At 35.6% G+C, this 24,292-nt stretch overlaps 2 protein-coding genes across 3 annotated transcripts in view; one reads left to right on the top strand and one right to left on the bottom strand.

Moving 5' to 3' along the window:
- Positions 1 to 2,346, bottom strand: part of LOC144435245 (uncharacterized) — a 43,238-nt gene extending 40,892 nt beyond the window's left edge. For both annotated transcript variants that reach the window (XM_078123830.1, XM_078123831.1), the window contains exon 1: positions 1,769 to 2,346. In XM_078123830.1, the coding sequence (XP_077979956.1) occupies positions 1,769 to 2,236 (468 nt within the window). In that variant the 5' untranslated portion in view covers positions 2,237 to 2,346. The remainder of the gene's footprint in view (positions 1 to 1,768) is intronic.
- Positions 2,347 to 2,762: 416 nt separating this feature from the next.
- LOC144435591 (evolutionarily conserved signaling intermediate in Toll pathway, mitochondrial-like) lies at positions 2,763 to 10,781 on the top strand. Its single transcript, XM_078124178.1, has 6 exons — positions 2,763 to 2,866; positions 5,070 to 5,186; positions 5,797 to 6,208; positions 6,476 to 6,696; positions 8,146 to 8,368; positions 9,756 to 10,781. The coding sequence occupies exons 2-6, from the start codon at positions 5,076 to 5,078 to the stop codon at positions 9,941 to 9,943; spliced, it is 1,155 nt and encodes a 384-aa protein (XP_077980304.1). The 5' UTR covers positions 2,763 to 2,866; positions 5,070 to 5,075; the 3' UTR covers positions 9,944 to 10,781.
- Positions 10,782 to 24,292: the final 13,511 nt, after the last annotated feature.

Below are 24,292 nucleotides of genomic sequence, written 5' to 3'. Positions count from 1 at the left end.
TTGAGTCACTTCCTTAATATTCTAAAATCAATAGCATCTACAAGTCATTATCATTTCCTTCGTGACTGATACAAACAGAAAATGTGTCACAGATAGCACTGATTCCAGGCGAATTCAGATATTTCTTTGAACTAAACCCATATGTACAACATATGAAAACTAATTTGTCTTGTACATTCTTTTAATTCTATTGACATAGCACATGACATCACTTTGCCAATTTACTCCATTTCTCTTTTTCTTACCTAAGACATAATTAGTTCATACATTGTGTAAAAGATGAAATAGATGAAATTTACATATTTGTCAATTTCATTATTTTGATTTATCTGTGTGTGTGTGTGTGTGTGTGTGTGTGTGTGTGTGTGTGTGTATTTGCATTTTGTTGTGTACTTCCCTCTATAAAATTTAAAAACAGAATACATTTGAACATTACTTTACATTATTAATTTCTTTTCTGACTTCACTGTTTTTTGTTTCCACCTGTTACTTTTGAAGTTTGCAACATAAATAAATTAACCTTGAGAGACTTATCATTCATTGGTGGAGGATTGCTAGATTTGAAAGTCAACAACAAATCTACGGACTAAATTATACATCGTCATTGTATATATATGACTAGAACAGTTTAGATTTTTTTTTGCTGAACATCAAAATGGATATGAATTACTCTTATTAGTAAAAGTTTTCACACGAAATTATTCAATAAATAAACATTTATGTAAAAGTTTTTCTATTTTATTCTTACTGGTCCAGGATTGAAAGCTGTCCATTAACACACACAAAAAGGATATATTCATGCACAGTCAGTGGAGAAGAAATGATTAGTGTAAATAGCAAATTTTTCAGCCAAGTAATAAAACTGTACAAAAAAATTACAAAAATGTACATGGTGAAACTTAGACAAAAGAGTGGGTATCGAGTTATGTATTGTATTTGTTTTCATTTGTAAACTTTCATTTGAGTTTTTTTTTTAAAGTTTTAAAAATCAAGGGGGTGCCGGAAGGGTATTCCTGCATAACTGTTACCTATTCCTTCACCAGGGCCTTCAATTCAGAAGGATTAATCCAAAAACATAGCTTTTCAAACCATTTTTTTCAGACAGAGGACATTTTATCTGTAAGAAGTTTTCTCGTCAATCTCGACCATACAGTACATGTGTGTAGTCTCACCAGTCAGTGCACTTCTTATACAAGTTAAGTACATTGTGTGTTATTATTGTGTATTCCGACCATAACAACACTCAACCAGTGGCTGTATTGTTCTCTTTTCATGCTGCTTATTCCCCAGTTGATTATATTTTGGAGAACTTCAAATAAAGTTCTCACCTGTATATTTCTTATATCAAGGTAAACATATCTGATTTCAGAATGGGTGATATTCATACCCCCCCCCCCACCCACCCACCCTTTTCCTTTTTTTGATGACGGATGTTAAATGTAGAAGTTTCAAACTTTAAAAGTTGGTTTACAATTTTAGAGCGAGATAACGATCTGTACCATACTTTACCACTAGGTTTATTATTGCTTCATTCATTTATTTTTAAGTAGGTTTTCTGATAAAAATTTAAGCCGCTCTTACTATAAAGTCACAAAGCTGTTGAAGATATCTTGCAACGTACTTTTCACTGCTTCCTATCTAGTTGCAGCAATTAAATCGTAACAGTTGACAGGTATTGTGCAGATAACGGGTACATTTACTGTGATATTTTTATAGGCACTTTAGACAAAAGTTACAAGGTAATTAATTGTGCAATTAACAACTTTACCTTCGCTATCCCTTCTTCATTAGCATCAACTCTCTTGGCCATCTGCATTTGCTGCCACATATCAGACACCGGTGTAACTTTTTCGGAGGACCGCGACCTGTCCATCAACTGTTGATTACTTGGTAAGGCATTGAGCTCGTCAAGTTGGTTTTCCAGTCGCGAAACTTTTGCTTCCAAAGCATGGTAGACGGATCTCTTTGGGACTGGAGAAATAATAGTAGGAGAACTACTATCTTCGCCTTTCAATTTGTCTTCGTCGGTGACTGCGTCGCTCTGAATGCCACCTTTCGTGTGTTGTGTTAATAGTTGCTTGTCGGCTTCGTCTATTTCCGCTCGAACATCTCTCAGGTTCAAATGTTCGACCATAGCATGAAGGAAGGTGTGTAAAACATTGAAATTGACGGCACCTACTTCTGGAGTCCCTAAAGCAAGGTCCACCATTTCGCCTAGTCTCATAGTTGCCGTCATCTTGACAATGAAATGGTTCGCCGGGGCGACTCAAAATACGAAAAACTGACGGAAAATGTTCTATCTCTAAGTCTGTGTAAAGTCTATTTACAATTTTCAACTCTGCTTACACGGCCTGATGACTCTCTTCCTACTTCACTGCAATGTTGATTCATACATATCAGTGTTCAATGTATTATTCCGCGGATTGTCATGAATCGGCCGTGCGTTTCAGTTGATGATCATTCCTAAGTTACTAAGAAATCTACAGTGAATGTTTTATGAAAATAAAGATGTCTTTGTGTCATGAAATGACTTTTTAATGCATTTTCTCCAAACCTATGTTTTAGTAGCACTGTCCAATATCGAGAACTATATACCCAACATAGCGCGTAAGGAGACTAAATAAAGGAAGGAAGCAAATCATTCGGTTCATAGCAACACACCAAGCTGTCTGGCTATTTGCATAATATTTGCATATCAATGTGACGAAAGGTAGATGACCTTAGACAATGACCCCTGGTTCTCCCACACATCTTTGCAACTTCCTTTGGGTTCAAATATGGCTTCCCCCACCAGAATACTGTGGAACCGGCATTTGTTATAAAACAGACTATAACCTATTTTACAAGTTACTAAGTCGACTGTAAGGTAACTTGATATGTTCTTGGTTTCTTTCTTTTGTCTGTGTTTACGGTGTATCTTACTGTGAGGGATGCAAATCAACGGAATTCAAATTTTCCTTGGAAGTTTACCACCGGTGTGACTGTGAGTGCGTTTCCAGCATGTCAACGCATGGATGTATTCTCTCTAATACATCCATGGTCAACGTTACACAACTGGTCGCGTATTATAATGGTGTAGCAATACTAGCATAGGTGCTTGATGCTCTATGTGTGTTTTGCAATTGTGTGCTATGTTTTATACCATTAGCACTGTACTTTCCTATCGCACGACGGTTCACACAGTCCTGCATGCAGGAAGTCGGAACTCGATTCTGACACCATCCCTTTCCTTCTCTGGTGTTAGATCGGGACAGTGTCAGAATCGAGTCCCGTACTCCATTTGTAAGCAGGACTAGGTGGTTCATATTTCAATATTATGAGAAGTTCGCCATTTTGCGAACTCTACCAGCCTTATATGTATATATATATATATATTATTATTTTATATATATATATATATATATATATATATATATATATATATATATATATATATATATATATATATATATATATATATATATATATATATATATATATATATATATACACACATGAGAACTCTGCCAGTAAAAGAGTAATGCATACAATGTATATGTCATTAAAATTAGTTCAATATAAATTGAACAAACATGTGGGTAAAGTCTTTACTTTAGGCAAAGTATGAATTCTGCTGTTTCCTTTATGCAATCAATTTATTGCATAATAATATGTACACTCACAATGTTATATAGCATTAGCAAGACACAGCACAAGACATTTGGTAATGTCTACAGCAAGACAATTTTGCTAAGTGATAAATGATAATTTATATGTTCACTAGGTATGTGTATAGCAAATGTCATAGATACTGGGTAATTGGAATAAATATAATTGATACTATAAAGGTATGAGTTGCCCGAGTTCATAACTCACTGAGTTCTCTCCTCCTACTGACTGAGTTTGCAACTGGTCAAGTTCTCATGCATTCATGTTATCTGATATATCTTGCAAGTGAACTGCTCTATGTCACAGTTAGTCCTGCTTGGGCTCGGCTTGAAGATGGAGTAATCGGAACTCAAATCTGACACTGACCCTTCCTCTTAACTTAAAGCAGATAATGTCAGAAATGAGTCCCATCTTACTCTGTCTGCAAGCAGAGTAGCTGTGGATGTATTGCTATGGTGACACTCTTCGATACTCTTCTGTCACTTCTGCTATGGTTCCATAGATAATAACACATGGAGATGACATATCAATTCGATTCACAATATTATCAATGTAATAAAAACTAAAACACTGCCTATAAGTGCCCTTAAAGTCACCAGGTTTCAAATACTATGCATGTGCACACATTCAACACTACCCCTCATATTTCTGGCTATGGGACAATAGCAGAGGTGTAAGTCAGAGTATCAACGATACTATAGCAATACATCCTGAGCTACAAGCGGAACTATGTCACAGATCATGACATACCAGCAGCATAATATAATGATATACATGCCGTATCTTAGCATGATGCACTGTATTATTATAATTATGATTATTATTTTTAAAAATATCCATATACAGAATTAAAATGAAAGTAGCGAAAAGAATAACATATAGAATAGAGGAAGATAAAAAAATCTTCTTACACCAAGTATTCCACAATGCACTCTGAGACAAAATCATATTTGACACAATAATTGAAATGATAGGATTACACGATAAATACAGTCTTTTTTTCCTTCAAAACTTCATCAAAAAGTATGAATAGAAAAATTGACAAACAGTAAACTATTACTTTGTACAATTGAATAATTAAAACCAGATAACTTTCTAAAAACCTAAGAATAAGATTTCTGAGCAGTTTAAAATGTATTAACAAAAAAAGTATAAACCTCATAAAATAGAAATTACGCAAACACTTTTATGAATATTTTCATTTTTTGTTGGAAGTACTAGCCATGGTTTCTGTTATTTGTCACCTATTTCTAACATTTCATTTGAGAGCCTAACTCTCATCTCTTTCAAAGTCGAACATAACATGACCCTTTTTAATGAATTATATATCACTGTGTGATGATAATCCTTTCGGATGTTTACACAGTATAGAAGTAGAAGTAGAAGTATTTATATTCTTGTTTGTTTTTTGAAAAAAACAGGACCCAATGGCATCCCTTGCCTTGTCCAGCATTCTGAGGAGAGGTCCTCTGACATTTTGCAGATTGGTGACTACGGCTCAATACTTGAAGGACCCTCTACCAAGGAATGAACATAAGGTTAGCCTAGACTGCATTGCCTATCTTTGCAATCCATAGTTCTGGTCCTGTTTTTGCGGTGTTTTTGTGAAGGGCAGTAAGTAGGTAAAATCTACCCAAGTTCCCCAAGTAATTTACAGGGCTCTGTGGATCCATTATAACTGTGGTGTTACATATGGAAACCTAGCCAACTTTTAGTAGATTTCCCCAGTATGCCACCAGGACTCGTCAAGCTTAACTATAAATGTTGGCTTCATGTCAAAAGTTTATGCTCTCTCTTGGTATATGGACAGAAGGCCAAAAGAGCAAAGGAGTAGATGAAAATCCAAACTGTCGTAGAGGGGACTAGACAACCTAGGAAAACAGCCAAATGAACATTTTTCAAAATCGTAAGGTCATTTATTTTGTGCAGAATAAGAAACCTATAGTGAAGCATTTAATTTCTGTATTTTTTTTTCATCAGATAGAGCAATCTTATTAATTGTAGAGTTATTACTGAAGCGGAAGAATAAAAGAAAGAAATCCAATGTTTGACATAGAGGGCACTAGACAAATTATGAATGTAGTCCACTGAACATTTTGCTTTGTTCTCATAACTATCAGTTAATAATGATGGTTCTTACCTATGCAGCAACATGGCGTGGCACAGTTTCATACCTGCAATCCACTATATGCAGAAGAGAAGAAAAGTCTTTTTGGAATGTTCAAGAAAGACAAGACACAGCAACAGTCAGTTGTTCCTCAAGATAACCTTTTTGAAGATGCATACAAGAAAAGTCCTAACAGGGAGAGTTTTGAACATGCCATCAAGTCTTTTGAAGACAGGGACATACGGCGACGGGGACATGTCGGTTTCATTTATGTTGCACTAAAATGGATGAAAGTGTTCGGTGTAGAGAAAGATATCAAGGTGTATAACAGACTCCTACATGTCTTTCCCAAAGGTGAATTTATCCCGGAAAATTTTGTGCAAACAATGTTTCAACACTTTCCTGAACAACAGATATGTGCCATCAAGGTACTTCAACAGATGGAAGACAATGGTAAGTCAACAACACTTATTACTTAATACACCAGGGATGTAAAAAAGGGCTAGTAGGTGGTACAAAGCTACTCTGCAATGTTTTGCTAGTTATGTTTTTAAGATTCTTTGTTTCAATTCAACAAGTATATTTCCATCAGTGGGGCAGATTTATGGGTCTCAGTTGTAGATATTGCTGCCTGCTTTAAAATTTGCATAATTGTGCAAAATGCAGGCTTTCAATTTTGAAGTATTGAAATACTTTGCTACGTAATTTGCATATTTCCAGGTATAATGCCAGATGAAGAAACCAAGGGAGTTCTATTGGCTGTATTTGGACGCAAGGGTAATCCAGTCAGGAAACTCCAGCGGATACTTTACTGGTTTTATAAGTTCCGGCATGTCAATCCATTTCCTGTTCCCAAGGTGTTGCCAGAAGATCCAGTGGAAGTAGCTAGATTAGGATTGAAAAGGATAGCGGAATATGAAGCCAAATTTGACGTCTTCAAGGTGAGTAGTAGACTGAGAGAGTCATTGCTTTTGACACTTAATAAATATGAATGATTAATGAGGTGTACACAGCAACAAATCTTTGGGTCTCTGGGTGAAGTCTTCGAACTTAGTAATGAATATTTCTACTCACAGAATCAAAACATTTTTGGAAGTAAATCCCAAATCTTCGTTGGCATCTCGTCAGCATTGTAAGGGGTGTACTACAATGGGCTACCGCAATGTGTCTCTGAAGAGAAACATGAAATGAGCTTCAGAGAAACAGCTGGGATCTCCATTCCGGTTGAGAGTGGGCTTGCTTTGGTGAATACATATGGCTTCCTTCAACCTACAGCTGTAAAGTTGTTCTTTTGTCCATGATTTTGACACTTTTCATGTCACACTTATGTTGTGAATGTGACTTCTTCAAGTGTTCTACTGCTGATAATGGTTGATGACCACTGACATGTTCTCTTAAGCGAATGCCCAGTCGTCTAGCCATCTCACCAATGTAGTCTTTGAACGTATGTGTACATCTACTAGGCATGGTGGTACCAGATGTTTGTGAGGTTTGTAACAGTACAAGAAAAGGCTCAGAACTATAGACTTTCTTGTCAGCACATTGTACATGTATGTGATGTTGACAATGTGTGATCACTAATAATAAACATTATGATAAAGATAGTTCTAGTTACAGGCTGTAGACTGTAAGACATGTTGTGTTAATAGTATTCCACCATCAATGGCCTTGAGAAAGGGAATGGCCAATGTGTGGGGGCACCCTTACATGGCTCACCGTACAGTGTACAGCTAGTGAAGCCTTAGGGATGATCGCACAAAATCACACAAGCTCAATAAGTGAAGTTTGTTTCTTTAGGGGGAGAGGGTCTGGCATCAATGCAATTACTGAACTTCATTTTCGCACTTCTAACCGAATTTTGAAAACTTTGATACCTTCAATGATAAAAACTTCTGTATTTACTACTGAGATGTTGATAAGTTGATACAAATTTACTTCTAATGTGAGATACAGTGCTGGGTTTATGGTAGTATTTTGGTGTGTTTATCACCATCTCAGTAAACAGGTTCACAAGGTTGGAACTTCGTTATTGCCATCATGTTTTTACAATGCATTGATCGTAGTGGTACTGGTGTGACCGCTACAATTTTCATCATGGTTTACATCATATATAAAAGTGTGATGTCGCACTTGTGAACATTTGTTTAGAGGGAGGGGGCAGGGGAGGTTTTTAAACAAAGAATGTTCATTTATTGAGCTTGTGTAACATTGTGCGATTCTCTCTTAGAAATTTCTGGAAAAAGTACAACCCTTGCTTATGTGAATGGCCTCCATTCTGAATTGTTTCAAAGAGAAACTGAAGGCATGTTTGTGTACAATTGATTGATTAATTGATTGATTGATTGATTGATTGATTGATTGATTTATTGACTGTTATACTTTGTTAACAGTACACAAATGGTTCAGGTGAAGAAAACTTCATAGCCCAAGTACAGAGTCCAGAACAGAAAGAACTTTTAGCAGACCATCCCAGATATGCACCTGTATACGTGGAAGGAACTTACAATCTATGGTTGAGGAATAAAAAGATGACATATTTTGTACTTCGAGCTGATCATTTTACACTAGCACCATCAGAAGAAGAAGAAAATGAAAAGGATAAAAAAAGAGAAGGTAAGGAGGTGTTTTCATTAAAGCTACACTTGCTGTAAGTAGAGTATTATTATTTTCATTAAAGCTACACTTGCTGTAACTGGGTATTATTATTTTCATCAAAGCTACACTTGCTGTAACTAGACTACTATTATTTTCGTTAAAGCTACACTACCTGTAACTAGAGAGTATTATTATTTTCATTAAAGCTACACTACCTGTAACTGGACTACTATTATTTTCATTAAAGCTACACTAGCTGTAACTAGACTACTATTATTTTCATTAAAGCTACACTAGCTGTAACTGGGGTATTATTATTTTCATTAAAGCTACACTTGCTGTAACTAGACTACTATTATTTTCATTAAAGCTACACTACCTGTAACTGGGGTATTATTATTTTCATTAAAGCTACACTAGCTGTAACTAGACTACTATTATTTTCATTAAAGCTACACTACCTGTAACTGGGGTATTATTATTTTCATTAAAGCTACACTAGCTGTAACTAGACTACTATTATTTTCATTAAAGCTACACTAGCTGTAACTGGGGTATTATTATTTTCATTAAAGCTACACTAGCTGTAACTAGACTACTATTATTTTCATTAAAGCTACACTAGCTGTAACTGGGGTATTATTATTTTATAAAGCTACAGTAGCTGTAACAGGGATATCATTATTTTCATTAAAGCTACACTTGCTGTAACTGGAGTATAACAACCAGCAATATATTGACTGCAGATTGTTAAAATACCAATAGTCAGACATTGTACATGTTAATTAGAGGTTGATTTTATCCAAACATAGTACAGTAACAGATGAAAATTTTCAATCGTGTTTGGGATGCCGATTTTATGGTGTGGACCCAAAATTATGCATAAAGCTAGGATATATGTCTACCCACAGGTGATTCAATACTGTGTACGATATTACAAGTATGTCATTATATCTACCAAAACAGTTTCAAAATACATTCCAGGTTCAGCTGTCGCATCTTTAATAAAATGCAATGAATGTTTGGGCTGAAATGATTGAAACTATGTTTTCTTGCAAGCCATCCAATAATGTGGAATAATGGAACATCAAATTTTGCTGCATCACATGAAATTGTTGTGTGCCAGTGGTGCATCAAGTTGGCGTAGAGGACACACTTGGTGCCCATGGTTAGAAGTATCATGAATCTGTCAAAAAACTTACTTCTTCACATCATAGGCCACTAATGGCAGTTTTTGCCGGCTACCACCTCCAATCTACATTCCTCACTGCCTTTACTAAAAAGCATTTTGGATCAATAACAAGGCAGGTTTCTCACTACATTTACCCTGATATCGTACATATAATCCTCAAGTTATGAAGTTCTTCATGAGATTGGAATATTTTTGTGTCTTGTTTTGTTTCAGTTGTCCCAGTTCATAAGGAAGGTCCAGTCTTTGCCATGTGTGCAACCAGTGACAATAGTCAGGAGTCGTTAAGAACTTGGATAAATAATCTACAAGAAGAAAACCCAAATCTTGGAAACATACCCGTCGTCTTTAACATCTACCAACCACCACCACCCACACAATTAGCTACACAAACAGGAAGCTGAGAAGTAATCTTCCCACAATGCATCTGTGTATAATAGTTCATTTGCAGTTTATTTACATGAGACCAAAATGTAGTCTGTAAGATATGCTGTGTGGGGGCGCCCTCTACAGACACCCTTCTCATGTAAAGTGAAAGGGTAGAATGACAATGTTTTGTAGAGTTGAACCAAAATGCTTCTGTTCATATCTTAGGAATACACAAAGTGGTATGAACTTGAAAGCAATGCTTACAGTTTAGATTTATTACAGACTTCAAGACTTCAGTGGTAATAATGTGTTACATTATTTATATTTTGTTTTCATTTGGAATAAGTCAGTAAGAAGTGTAATCCTTATTTACCCATAGTGTTGTATCAAAGATGAAAATATGTGACATACAGTTTTGGCGATATCTAATGAAATTGGCAATGATTCTATTTGACTCAATTTATAAGGAAGGTTACTCATACCTCTGGCATTCTGGGCATCAACTCACTGATTTCTGAAAGTCTTGTTTCTTCACCCGTGTTTCTTGTCTCAGAAGTTGAATGCCATGTGCAAATCAATTGTATCAATCTATGAAGGTCTAGTGAAAATATTTTGATACGTTTTCAGGTTTTAGCTGCATTTCATGAGAGCCTGTATAGGCTTATCTGCTGCATGGTCTGTTTGTAATGCAGTCAACCAAATACCAAATTTGACATTTGGTATTTAGTCATAGATAAAAGACGAATTGTGTGAAATTAGTAACTTAGCATTGACAAGAGTATTGGAAAAGAGATTGTAAAGTTAAAACCAGTGATGCTATGAAATTTACAAAATGGTATGTTTAATGGAAAAATGTTGTGTAAAGCTTCAATAAATTAGGTGATTTTACAAATAATATGTAACTTTTCATCACCATGGAGTTTACCAAAATTTTATTTCACTGAGACATGTTTTGAAAACAAACAAAAAAGTGGCTGTCTGGGTTTGGTTGTCTTCCTACAGCTGTGTGTGTGCCATGGTGTGTGTGTGTGTGTGTGTGTGTGTGTTTTGAAATGTTGTGTGTTGCCCTCTAATGACAGTGTTGTGTGTGTCTCGTTTGCAAGGTTTGACTGGCTCATTTTTGTCACACCCCCATGGGAACCGGAGTATACAGAATCTCAGACAGAACGTAAGGCCCGTGATAATTCAAGACAAGGACCGCAGAAAGCAGATCTAAATTAATAATACGATTTTAAAACTGACATACGCGTGTTGCGTCGAATGTTGGATACCGTTAAACAGCATTTGCAATGCGACCGATGTAATGTATATATCGCCCTCATCAACTGTACAAATTGATGTTCGATGTATTGTTCATGAAAAATTCCGACACTTTTAAGTCAATCAAAGAAGAATACAATTTTTATTTCACCATTAGCTTAATTTACACATACGTTATTTCAATTTTGAATTTCTCTTGAATTTTAATATCTCTTACACGAATTCGAAGTGGAAATTGGTGCGGACAGTTTTATAGGTATGAATATATGTAATCATTTAGGCATGTTGGACTGTCTATATTTAAAAAGTTATCTAATTCATAAACATGACATTACCGTTAACGTTAATTCTTCACTTTACAAGTGGTTTGTCTTTTGAAAGGTGATTGCAAGTTTCAGCAGGGTCCGAAAAAGAACACGCCCATGGCATATTCAGCTGGTCTCCCTAGTGCTTCACCGTGAAGTGTATGTAGCTCACGCTTGAAATGTCCATGTTGAAATTTCTCCGTAAAATCTTATAAAAACACGACATTCTTCTCAGCGAGGGAGAATACGTGCACATATCTAGCCGATCACGACTGAGAGCGGATCGTGGATGTCTCAATGCAGTTTGAAAGATGGTTTACAAATTTCTAGAAGCCACGAATTCTCGAGTCCAAGTCTATAGCCTAGATTATATGCCTATTGATATGATATGGACTACGGCTATGTGTATATTGAGTTGTAGGTAATATCAATTCGTTTTCGACCAAATCAACGACAAGCATAGAATCTAGGCTAAAGCTAGTCCAGCTTGCTAATTGAACAAAACGGGGCTCGACTGAGGATTTGACTGGAGACGACGGTGTGAGAATTGAGCTATTCCGTCAGCAAGCAGGACAAGACCGAGGCATGTCCTGAGCATGGTCGATCACTTTTGTAAAATCGGGACTCGAATATCAAATTGCCCCTCTAGTTCCTGACGACCGTGTTCGGATTTTACTCTACGTTATCTTGTAATGTGTGAAGATAGCGTAGTGTAAAATCGGAACACGGTCGTCAGTAACTGTACTAGACTAGACTTGCACACAGGGAATAATATTACTCCTGGTTCGGAATGTGTGTGTGTGTGTGTGTGCGCGCGCGCGCGCGCGTGCGTGTGTGTCTGTGTCTGTGTCTGTGTGTGCGTGTGTGTGCAAACACTAACAAGTAGTCAACATGGAAAAAATATCAACACGGACAAAATCATAAAAGACATGAACGACAAAGAAATTTCAATACATATGAACATTTCTAAGCAGCGAAAATAACTACATTCTTCAGACTTTTATTTATAGAGCCCAATTACTAGTTGTTGTAAATTTGTCTAATTTGCTTCTTTTATCATAAATATAATGTATAATTAATCAAGCCCTGCGATTGCGTGTGTGTGTGCCAGTTCCACAAAGCAACTACTTATCATCATGTTGATAGAGTACTGGAGCATTTACAAACATCGCAACATAACTTTAATTGCTACTGAGGCACGTGTAAAGCGAACTCCATGAGTTAGGAGAAACCTTCAAAAGTCAACCCTTTGCAATATGATATAGTAGGAAACACCAGGGGTGTGATTGCCACACACTTGCGGGATATCTGACCCCTATTACGCAGATGCACTCTTTTTAAGGCTTGACATTTTTCACTTTCTTGTGAATTATTCTAAAAATTCGTCTGACAGTTAACTTATCTTATTTATATACCACGTACGTATTAGAAATGCTATAGCAACGATAAAAGAGAAAAGGGTATATCAGCTTTTGACACAATAATAGCCTCCAGTTAAACCCGTTTGCATCTCTGTGATGAGACTTATCTTCCTTGTTGTCAGTGATACCATAATATGACTCTTCGAATTTATAGAATACGTATTTTCACCTCTCGGTCTACCGGTCTGCTAGTTCAATGATCGCATTGCTTGACTAATTGGTGGAAAGAAAGATACAAAGTAAATGATATATACGACAGATGTGCAATGGACAATAATAATTACTCCATATATTCAGTGACTTCTTGTAGGCATATAATTATAGCTGAGATTTGTCGCACCTTATACGTGATTAGTATTCTCACAGTCGAACTTGAATGTGTCAATATCTTCACACCATAGGAAGTCTATAGGGCTGCTGAAATGCGATTCAATCATTTGTACTGTGTGTGTGTGTGTGTGTGTGTGTGAGCGTGTGTGTGCGTGTGCGTGTGTGCGCGCGCGCGTGTGTATCATTTCAAGAAATACGATTTCATTAATTAAACTTGTAATGCTAGCGCATTTTATGCGATACGATTTCATTAATTAGACTTGATATGTGTGCACATTTCATGAAATGCGATTCGCTTAATTACAAGTCTTGTAATGCGTGTACAATTATTAGTGCTTAATGTGTTTAACTTGTAATGTGTTTACGCAAAGGTGTGCATATTTCATGAAATGCGATCGCTCTTTTTATGCGTGTGCGAAATGTGGCTTTGTCACTTTTTATGCGTGTACACTTGATGAAATACGATTCGCTTAATTACACTTCTAATGCGTGCACATTTGATGAAGTATTATTCGCTTAATTACACTTTTAAAATGTATGTGTATATTTCATGAAATGCGACTCTTTTTATGCGTGCACATTTCATGAAATGCTATTCGCTTAATTACACTTGTATACGTGCACATTTCATGAACTGTGTTTTGCTTAAGTACACTTGTAATGTGTTTACGCATTTCCTGAAATGCGACTCGCTTACACTTTTAATGTGTGTAGATTTCATGAAATGTGACTCTTTTTATGCGTGCACATTTCATGAAATGTGATTTTAATTACACTTAATTTGTTTAATGCTTGTACATTTCATGAAATGCTATTCCATAGTATTCGCTTAATCACATTTTGAATGCATGTTCATTTCATGAAATGTTATTTTATTTACACGACACATGTACACTTTCCTATGCCTGTACATTTCAGGAAATGTTATTTAACGTTAATTAATAACACTTTTAATACAAGTTGATTTCATGAAATGCATATGTGTATATAGTAATTTTCTGTTGTGCCATTTTAAATTGTAGTTTAACAATAGACCTTCTACGTGGAGGGTCTATGGTTTACCATATACACATGATACATGTACCACTCTTTCAATATCTTTGTAAGTGGCCTTGTCACAAGTATATTAAAAAATTACTTGCTCCGTCACGGGCGTCGACTTGAGTATGTTGAGATGGCTGGCAATCCTGACAATGGAAACTATCCTAAAATACATCAACAATGGTTGAAACTAGACACCGACAGAAGACAATCTTTAAGTTGTGGAACTGTTTTAATTGAAATGAAATGACAACTAGAAAGTCACTTCCACATATCTTATTCTGGGATGGAGGGGGGGGGGTGTAACTCGGTAGTCCAGGGAGGTGTAACTCCATCCGTTGGCCGGGTAATCGTATAAGGAGACTCCAAGCACACCTCCAAAGTGAAAATGGAGACCATATTTCTCATACCAAATAAAAACCTAAGGGATCTAGGGATGATAAATTCTGACATGATCATGACTTTGTTGTTATTTTGAAACCCTGACTAACATGAAAGACAAATATGACAGGTTACAATTACTTCTAATTGTGGAGGAGAACTCGGGTTTGATCTTTAACCACCCAAATTAGATTTTAAGTTTTAACATGGAAAGTACATTTGCACCCCCACCCCACCCCCATTGTTACATAGTTTGGATGCCAACATGACTTCTAACTAAATCTATAGATGTGAGTGGAGGTGTAAATCGTAACCGTGTAGGAACTAGACTAAATGTAACATTGCACTTTACAATTGTTTTCAGTGCACAATTAATATTTTAACATCAGTAGATTTTAATATAATAAATCTTGTCAAAGTTTCCGTGCATGATGTCTATATTTGGACCACGTGTACAGATACGACTTGTCGCTCAGCCCTTGCTGGCCTTGTGGAATATGGGTTGGCAAATACGTAAAGATGAACGGCAATGTTAAACATAAAATATGGAAATTATTGAGAATATCGTCGGCATCTCGTCAGCATCGACAGACGTTTTTACCCCACATCGTATTTCTGCCAGTTGTCACACATCCGGATTGACATAATTAGAATTTCACCATACCTTACCATAATTCCATTTGTGGATGTGTAATAACACGGTTGAAGTATTTTAAGAATGTGTTTCTTTACTCAACGTAACCTTGCGGTAGGTTCATCGTAATGTTTATTAGTTTGTCAAGCTATTCGTGAAAACCATTTTAAAACATCCGTTGATTTCAAACCAGGCCGGACAAGTATCCCCCTGGTTTTTGTATTCACTCAGCTCTTCATAAATGGCCTCATGAAAACATAAAAGTCGATCGGATCAACATGTACCCCAGGTCTAACAATTAGCCGCGAGAGACTTGTCGCAGTCTCGTTATCTCAAGCTATCCTTGGTTTCCCCTGGCTTAATATAGTGAAATTCTTTGCCATAAAATGACTAACACAGGATAATAAATTTTTGTGAAGAACACTAAGCTTTAAGAATCCTTTCAAGGATTATGGACCATGGGCTGGGGTTTGTTCTTTATGAATAACTGTAAAAATATTATTGTAAGTCTGTTTTCTATAGTTATATTAAACACTTACTGCAACACATAATCTGGGGTGGCGATAAACTTGGGAAGATTCCAAAACAGTCACATGGGGCATTTTGATAGAAAAAAAAATTATTGCTAAAGAAAATTTCAATATTAAACAAACAGGAGTATTCATACTGTTCCATGTGGTGTACACTGGCTTGATGTCAGCATGTAAACAGATAATGAACATAGTTTGAACTGAAACTGTATGTAAGTTTATACTGTAATCATTATGACCAGTTGCTGTACATATACCCACACTCACTTGGCCCAACAATAACTTCATTTCTAAATAAACAAATACTACCGTACTTACATATTAATAAATTTCTAAATGGCGATACTCATCACACATCGTGTTTATGAATACTTTTAATACTCTTTGGTATGCTGGCCAGCTAATTGAAGTCGTAAAGTCCGATTTTAAAGCTCACAGTGGTAAATAAAGTGTACAGCTGTTGGTGATAGGTACATTGAAAGAAAAGGGGATAAGGAGAGAGAGAGAGAGAGAGAGAGAGAGAGAGAGAGAGAGAGAGAGAGAGAGAGAGAGAGAGAGAGAGAGAGAGAGAGAGAGAGAGAGAGAGAGGGAGTGTGTGTGTGTGTGTGTGTGTGTGTGTGTGTGTGTGTGTGTGTGTGTGTGTGTGTGTGTGTGTGAAATAAAGTAGCGCCATTCCAAGTTACGATTGGTGGGATTCGTACAAAGTCTGTTTTAAACGTTAATTGGCCAAATGCTCATTCTCAAACAATCGAAGACATGTAATGGTATAGCACAACTTGACTTCGTTTTGATACAATGACATTTCATCCCTCAATTTCATACCGAACGTGTTAATATCCCAATTGCATGACTCACAACCTGTCAAGCATCAGCTGTCCTACTGTGTGACGTACTGTGTGTACATATCTACATATCTGTCAATTTCACAGCGGTAACACACTGTGCATAGCAAAGCACAGATCAACTCTCATCAGACTTGTTGGTCGTGTTGTCTTTCACGGATGCCTGCGCAAATGTTAATCGTTCGTCAGAGTCCGGTCAAATGTAACAGAACAAAAATGAGACAGTATATGATATGCCCAGTGAGGCTTAAAATTATTGTATCTGTACTTTCCATTCATAATTCTTACCAGACTGGTATGCATAATCATATTCAACGATTTATAATCTTATAGACATTTCAAACAATATCAACTCCTTTCTCTTCAAGCCCTCCTTTATTATTACCAGTCAGCTTATAGGCGATAAATTGAAATGACACAGTCTATAATTTTGGTGGTTAAAATTCATATTCTAAATATTATTCCAACAATTAATATCACCTTGAAATGTGTGAAGATATTGACAGAGGATTGACGTTGTATTCATAATTGGTTTACTAAGTCTGTGTACATGTGTATGTACACTCTACAATCTCTACCAGCCTGCCTCAACACCGGTTTATTGGATACTAGGTGATCAGTTTTAGTGTGTACCACGCAATTGCAAATGCATGGCATTGTAAATGAAAAATGGGGCCTCAGTGAAATACTGCTTCACTTGAAGGTATGGGCAAGTAACTGGATTGATGTAGAACAATAATTACCATCTAATAGATCACATTAACCCCTTGTTTACAAGACCCCCCCCCCCCTCAATCTCGAACATGAGTGCACCCCCCCCCCACACGTATGCAAATACACACAAACCAATATATCTCAACTAGGAAAGGTAACACTTGAAAACTTAACTGTATTTGTGAAGCAAATACGCCTTCGAGGACAGAGTGGTGTGTTTAATAGGCAATTAGCAATAGACACCGGCTAGTATTCGACATGTACAATTCAAATAAGATATATTAGTCTAGGCATCATAAGGAGGTTAATTTCAGGCCTTGACCAATGCAGATATTATATACACAATCACAGGCTAGATATTTTTACTAGACACTGACTCATCTCATCTTATCACGTTCACATCTGGAAAGGTATGGCACTTTGACCAAGAAATGATGGAATGTTTATTACCAGATAATTAAATATATTGGCGACCTTCGACGTGTAGCATTGCCAGTGTAATACATGGGTTGAATGTTCACCAATGACGTCTACATGAATGAAATAGGATACTCCCGGCGATGAGTGAAGTTCTCCAGAGCTGTCTACAGAAATGTGACTGATTTTTTATTTGACCTTAAAATTAAGATATTTAGTCGAAGATATTGTGATATTTAAACACTTTTGTACACTTTTGGGTAGAAGGCCTACGGTTCTTTAATCCACTGAACCAAGTCATGTTTTTAGGAACGTACTATTCAAGCTGTCACATTTTGCTAAATTTCAGTTAATTTTTGGACCATCGAAAAATACATCAAACCAGTACATGGTTCAATCCTTCAAATTCTGAATAACCTGTGTACTAGCCATTGATGGTGGTACTGTATACACTGACTTGACATTTGTTCTGAGTTAAAATAACAATTGTACATCTAAGTTTAAGGTAAAATGCACCTCGGAAATAAACAGCGTAAACTTTTGCTGTATCTTTGTTCAAGAAAACTCCAACCCATTCTCACTTAAAACCAAGAAAACAAATCAGGGGTCACTATACAATTCTTTGAAATAGAGGTCAAAATGTTATCAAAGTTAAGTCATTTTTAGAATCCAAAAAAAAAACAGGTACAAGCTTTCATATAGCAAAGTTTGGAGAGAATTGAAGATTTTCACGGAAATGTGTAAATAAAGTTTGATCATTAGACTGATAATGTATGCTTCCATCAGAAAGTACAACATAGATTGAAAATCAGAAGAAAAAGTTTTTTTTTATAACTTGGGATGTTTATTTTCAGTGACCTTTTTAGTTACTTTTTTCAAGTGTATTTCTCAAGTTGTAGTTTTATTATCATTGAAATGATTAGAGATTTTGGAATCATGCATACACTCACTTGCCTTTATGATGAACACAAATTAATTAATAGAGTGAGTCAACATCTATTAATGTTTTGGGGTAGGTATGAAGCACTTTTAGATAACTTAGAAACCAAGTCAGCAGTCAATCAATTTACACACACACACACACACACACACACACACACACACACGCACACACATGTAAAACTTGATGGAAACCCAATAACTATGAACACTCAAACAAAACTTCATTTCTGAGCTAAATTTACATGAATTATGAAAAACCTACCCCATCTGAACCCCCACCAAATTAAACCACACTCAATGTGGTGGGTGAAACTTTTGATGAATGTAATAGCTTACACAGTGATTGTGGTGCACTGCATCCTCTTTGTCAACAACACAAGCACTTCATTTGGACATGCACATCAGACAATTACAATACTTCGAAGACTTGACAGCTGTATACATGCATATCATAAAAATCATTAAAAACCTATCATCACAAAAATTACCAAAATCAAACAAGAAAATTCCAACTGCGAAAAAATGTACACAACTATCATATCATGATGTCAAAGATCACACACACATAATCACCACCCAATTTCTCTCTGATGATACAACATTCTTAGACAACAAACAATTTTTTTCTCAATCAAGGAAAATGAATACACAAATCAAGTCATGTTACACGTGTCTACTGGATTTATTACAATTCAAGATTTGCTGTCTGCCTGAAGGCATGAATCATAATACCAGTATAGTACAAACGTGGAAGTGTACATTACACACCGATGACATATGTTTACAACTGGTTGATATCAGGTTACCAAACTGACCTACAGGCTATGAGTATATCTCTTAACATAACAAAAATATTGTCATTGTCAAAATATACCTCTGAGGTATTTTAAAATTCCACTACTGCTGATACCCACATCCCACCCCACCCACCCCCACCCCCACCCTACTCCTCCACCCAACTTGACACTTTGTGACTTCCTAAAATATACCCCTAAGGTATTTTAAAATTTTACTGCCGACAACCCCCCCCCCCCTGCCACCCAACTTGACACTTTCAGTGTCTTCTAAAAATACACCCCTAAGGGATTTCAAATTCCACTGTTGACATCCCCACCCCACCCAACTTGACACTATGTGGCTTTTACCCACTGACTTCATAGTTTCTGTGATTTCCAAAATTCTTAAGTTTTATCTTATCAATTTTGAGTTTTGACAATCATGTTTGGCTATTAACTGTAGCTAAGACAACATTATTCTAGAATATATTGTTCATGGTTGTAAGAATCAATAGGGCAGTAAAATACAGTTACTTTGGAACAGTAAATTAGAAATGAACGTGACCGACGTATTCATTTCTGATTTCTAAAGTCATTATATTTTACTGTCCTAAAATAACTCTAGAATGATTTATTTTAATACACAGATTTTCAACATGTTTTGAATCCTTGACTACTGATTCAGAATTGAATGCAACAAATAACTATAAAATTAAACACAAAATACACATAAATATTTTTTTACACAAATAAATATAATAAATATTTTTAAAAAAATCATTATGCAGTAATATGATTGCAGACAGAAAATGTAAATCTATTTTGAAAAATACAAGACAATTATTGAAAATTTCCTTTTCATATGTAGTGGCTGAGAAATGCATGTTTGATAGCTGTTTTCATCTGACATCAATGTGGTCGTATGGATGAGGATGGGGTATTTATTTTAGATTTGTAATTTACAAAGTAATTTTATCAGGCCTTCCTACTTGGAAAATCAATGTGGAACAGCATAGACCAAGTCTGTGTTTGAAACTCAATACAATAGAAAAATCTATGAAAATGGGTAAAAAGTTTGTTAATGTACGTACAATAACAAGGAATTTACACATTTATTAATCTATTGCAATTCATTGAGTTATAAACACAGACTTAGTCAATGTTGCTTCACATTGATTTTTCAAGTCAGAAGCCATGATAAAATTGTTTTATGAATAAAAAATAAAAAATAAAGACCTCATCCATATGGCCACTTTAAAGGGCATTAAAGTGGCACAAGCTGAGTTTATAACATTTTTTTTTACTCTCGTGAAAATACATAGAACATCCATGACAGCTGCACTAACTGTAACTGGAACATTATTTCAAACTGTTTTATCAGACCTAGTGACTTACCTGTAATATTGTACATTCTGAACAGTACTGAATCACCTACTGGTAAACGTATCTGTGTAGCTGTACACTTAAGACGGTACACTAAATACAATCAAATTGAATTTTAGGTCCACACCCTAAAATCAGTACCATAACATGGGTCATAATTTGGATCTGTTACTGTACAACTTATGGATACAACTCACCCCTTATTAACATGTACAATGTCTAATTATTGGTATTTTAACAATTTTCAGTGAAAACGTTGTTGATTGTTTGATCAAAAACTGTAACATAATACCCCAGTTACAGCCAGTGCAGCTTTAATGTATTCTAGTGTATTGTTGATATATGCCTTTGATGCCATTCAAAATTGTTGCTCTGGTATTGTTATCACCATTGATAGTGTAATACGAGTTTCCTTGACATTAGGCCAAAAAAAGAAGAATTGTTTCTGGTCAGGACAGTTTGTCAACAATGGTGTGACGATATAATTTTTTTCTTCTAATTCTCAACAAACGTGTCACTCAGTCTACTGTTTATGGCAGTTACTGTTCTTTTTATTTAATACTTTAGAGCAAGTGTGTATGTGGGGCAGATGTCATTTGCTTGTTGATGATTGGATCTGCAGTTGTCTTCACTGAAGTAGGGAGAGTTATTTTTGTGTTTCCCCATGAATCTGCAGACTGCTTGCACACACATAAAAAGACCGAAGTGGGGGTATTTAAGTGATGCATACGCTGACCAGAAACAGTTCTTTTTTTTGACCTTAGTATATGTAATATGTACACTGAACTATTATGTAATTGAATCATTTACATAATATATGAATACCCAGCTTGATTTCTGTCAAATACAAAGTGTGCTTCAGTAAACAGATCACAAAAAGTTATCCCTGAAAAGGAATAAACTCATCTAAACACTTTCTTTTAAGACTTCACTTCAAACATACAACAAAACACAAGATTTAAGGTGGTATGCACCTCCGAAATAAAAATGTTCAAACTTTTGCTGGTACTTTGTTCAAGAAAACACCAACCCATTCTCACTTAAAATCATAAAAATAAATCAAGGTTAACCATACAAATATTTTAAATAGAGGCCAAAATGATCTTAAACTTAACTCATTTTAGAAACCAAAATGGCCGTCAAATATTGCATTTATATTTTTGGTGAACCAAAATATTACTTTCATTATTTCAGGACCAGGTTTCATATTGCAAAGTTTTGTGAGATTTTTGAAGAACTTTCTGACAAATTGGTTGCCGAGTAGTCTAGGTCCTGACAGGGACCATATTATGTACTACAATCCCAGTCTAGTCAATCCTCTTGCTTGAGCACAGATATCTGTGCTCCCCCTATGGTATTCATATAAACATGATGATGTCATCATAATACGGTCACTGTCAGGACCTAAACTAGTTGTCGAGGTGCATACTACCTTAAAACGATCTGCTAAATGTCTCATATAACATTATTGCCTTTGTTAATGACAACAGACATGAAAACGTGGTAAAAATATTTAAAAAAATTTCCTTAGTTGCCGTTGAACCATACTTTTGTTGGATGACTTAATTAAAACTGTGCATGTTTTATGAGCATTTTCCTACTTAATAATACTGGTAGCGAGTTCTCTTCAAAAATTTACTCTGAACATTCATTTTTTTAAAAAGTGAACATTTTTCATATGAAAACATAATTCACCTGTCTTTCCTGTATTCTACTTCATACACCTAGTCACAAACACATACAAAGAATGTCAGAAAAACAAGTGTTTCCGATGGAGGGTTCATGAAAAAAAATTACAAAATTTATCGACACATATTTTTGAACACAGGATCATTTTCATATAAAAATGTTGATATGATATAAAAAACAGGCAATATTTGAAGAATTTTGATTAAAAATGAATATGAAAAATGCAAATAATTGATAGAAAGTGTAATTTTGTTCCAAGATAATTTTGACAGGAAAGTCCTTATGAGGCTTAAAGAGATATAAGCCAACTTGAGACATGAGTCTTTCTCTAAATGTTGGATTTATACAAAAGTCATCTTGTATCAAACTTAAGTTGAGTTGCATTAACTGGAGTATAAAATCTATGCATAGCAATGACAAGTTTATTCATGTGCGTTTTCATAGTGATCCTGATGTCAACAGCAAATTTTTTTAGGTGCACTCAAAAATTATGTCATCGAAACAATCATTTCGGTTTGCTTAACTGTTCTGCTATGGATCTCTCACTTACCAGTATACAGTTATTACCTAGCTATGAGGGCACTAGTAGACGTCTATTACCTCGCGGGCTGTTCTGCAGCAACTTTCAGTCTTGGGAAAGAGTTTCTGCATAACAGCACGATCAGGGTAATATGACATCTACTAGTGCCCGAACAAGGCCACGCAATAAAAGTTTTATAACACATCACATTCTCAGGCACATATTCTTTCCATAATCAAAGCTTGTAATTGGGGGCTCTTATGCTACATGAATAGTGCTCTGTGGTAGAACACAAATAGTGCCCATCTTATGCAAATTGAGGTCACTATGTGTCACAAGTCCATACCATGTGACACAATCTGAGCCAATCACTGATGGCTATATGAAAATGATCTGTTCTAATGATGATTAGTATACATGTTACAGAAAGTACAATACCATAATGTAATTCTTCGTATGAAACAACGATAACACAGGGAAATGTTTCAAACTACTCCATGTCCCTTTAACAAGTATGAACATCAATCATGTCTCACGGACAGCACTGTAGAGTTGTGTTTGTCTTCAAAGTACTATGCACCATGGATAAAAATTTTAAACATTTGCTGTTACAGTACTTTGTTCAAGCAAGAAAACTCCCATTCATTCTCAGTTAACCAAGAAAAAACCCTGGTGCAACCATACAAATTTTTGAAATAGCAGTCAAAATGATACAAAAATTTAGTCATTTGAAAATCCAATATGGCAACCAAATGCTGCGTTAACTCAATCAGAAATAAAAAGATTGTCGATTTCCTTGAAGATTAGAAGGCGAACCCCTAAATTTCTTTTATCATTTTAAAAGGACCCAGAACACGCTTTTATATGGAAAACTTTGGACAGATTTGAATAACTTTTATTTTCACAGAAATTGGTCCTAGGCCTGTGGCACAATCATCCTCGCTTTCAATTTGATTTCCATGAACTACAAAGTGTACAGAGAAACTTACAATAAAAAATTATGTGTTGTATATATGTCTAGAAAGTGTGGACATGTGTGGATAGTGAAATGTTCACAGGCGTACATTCATATTACTTTTGCACACTTAAAGTTTTGTGGATGAGAAACACTCAAAAGAAAAATGCAATTTTATGGTATCACATACCAAATGTCTTCATCTGCATCACTGAATTGTATACAGTTTATTACTAACAACAGT

This window comes from Glandiceps talaboti, chromosome 5 (genome assembly GCF_964340395.1).
Source record: "Glandiceps talaboti chromosome 5, keGlaTala1.1, whole genome shotgun sequence".
Taxonomy (NCBI): Eukaryota; Metazoa; Hemichordata; class Enteropneusta; family Spengelidae; genus Glandiceps; species Glandiceps talaboti.
This window is presented reverse-complemented; position numbering and strand designations above follow the sequence as displayed.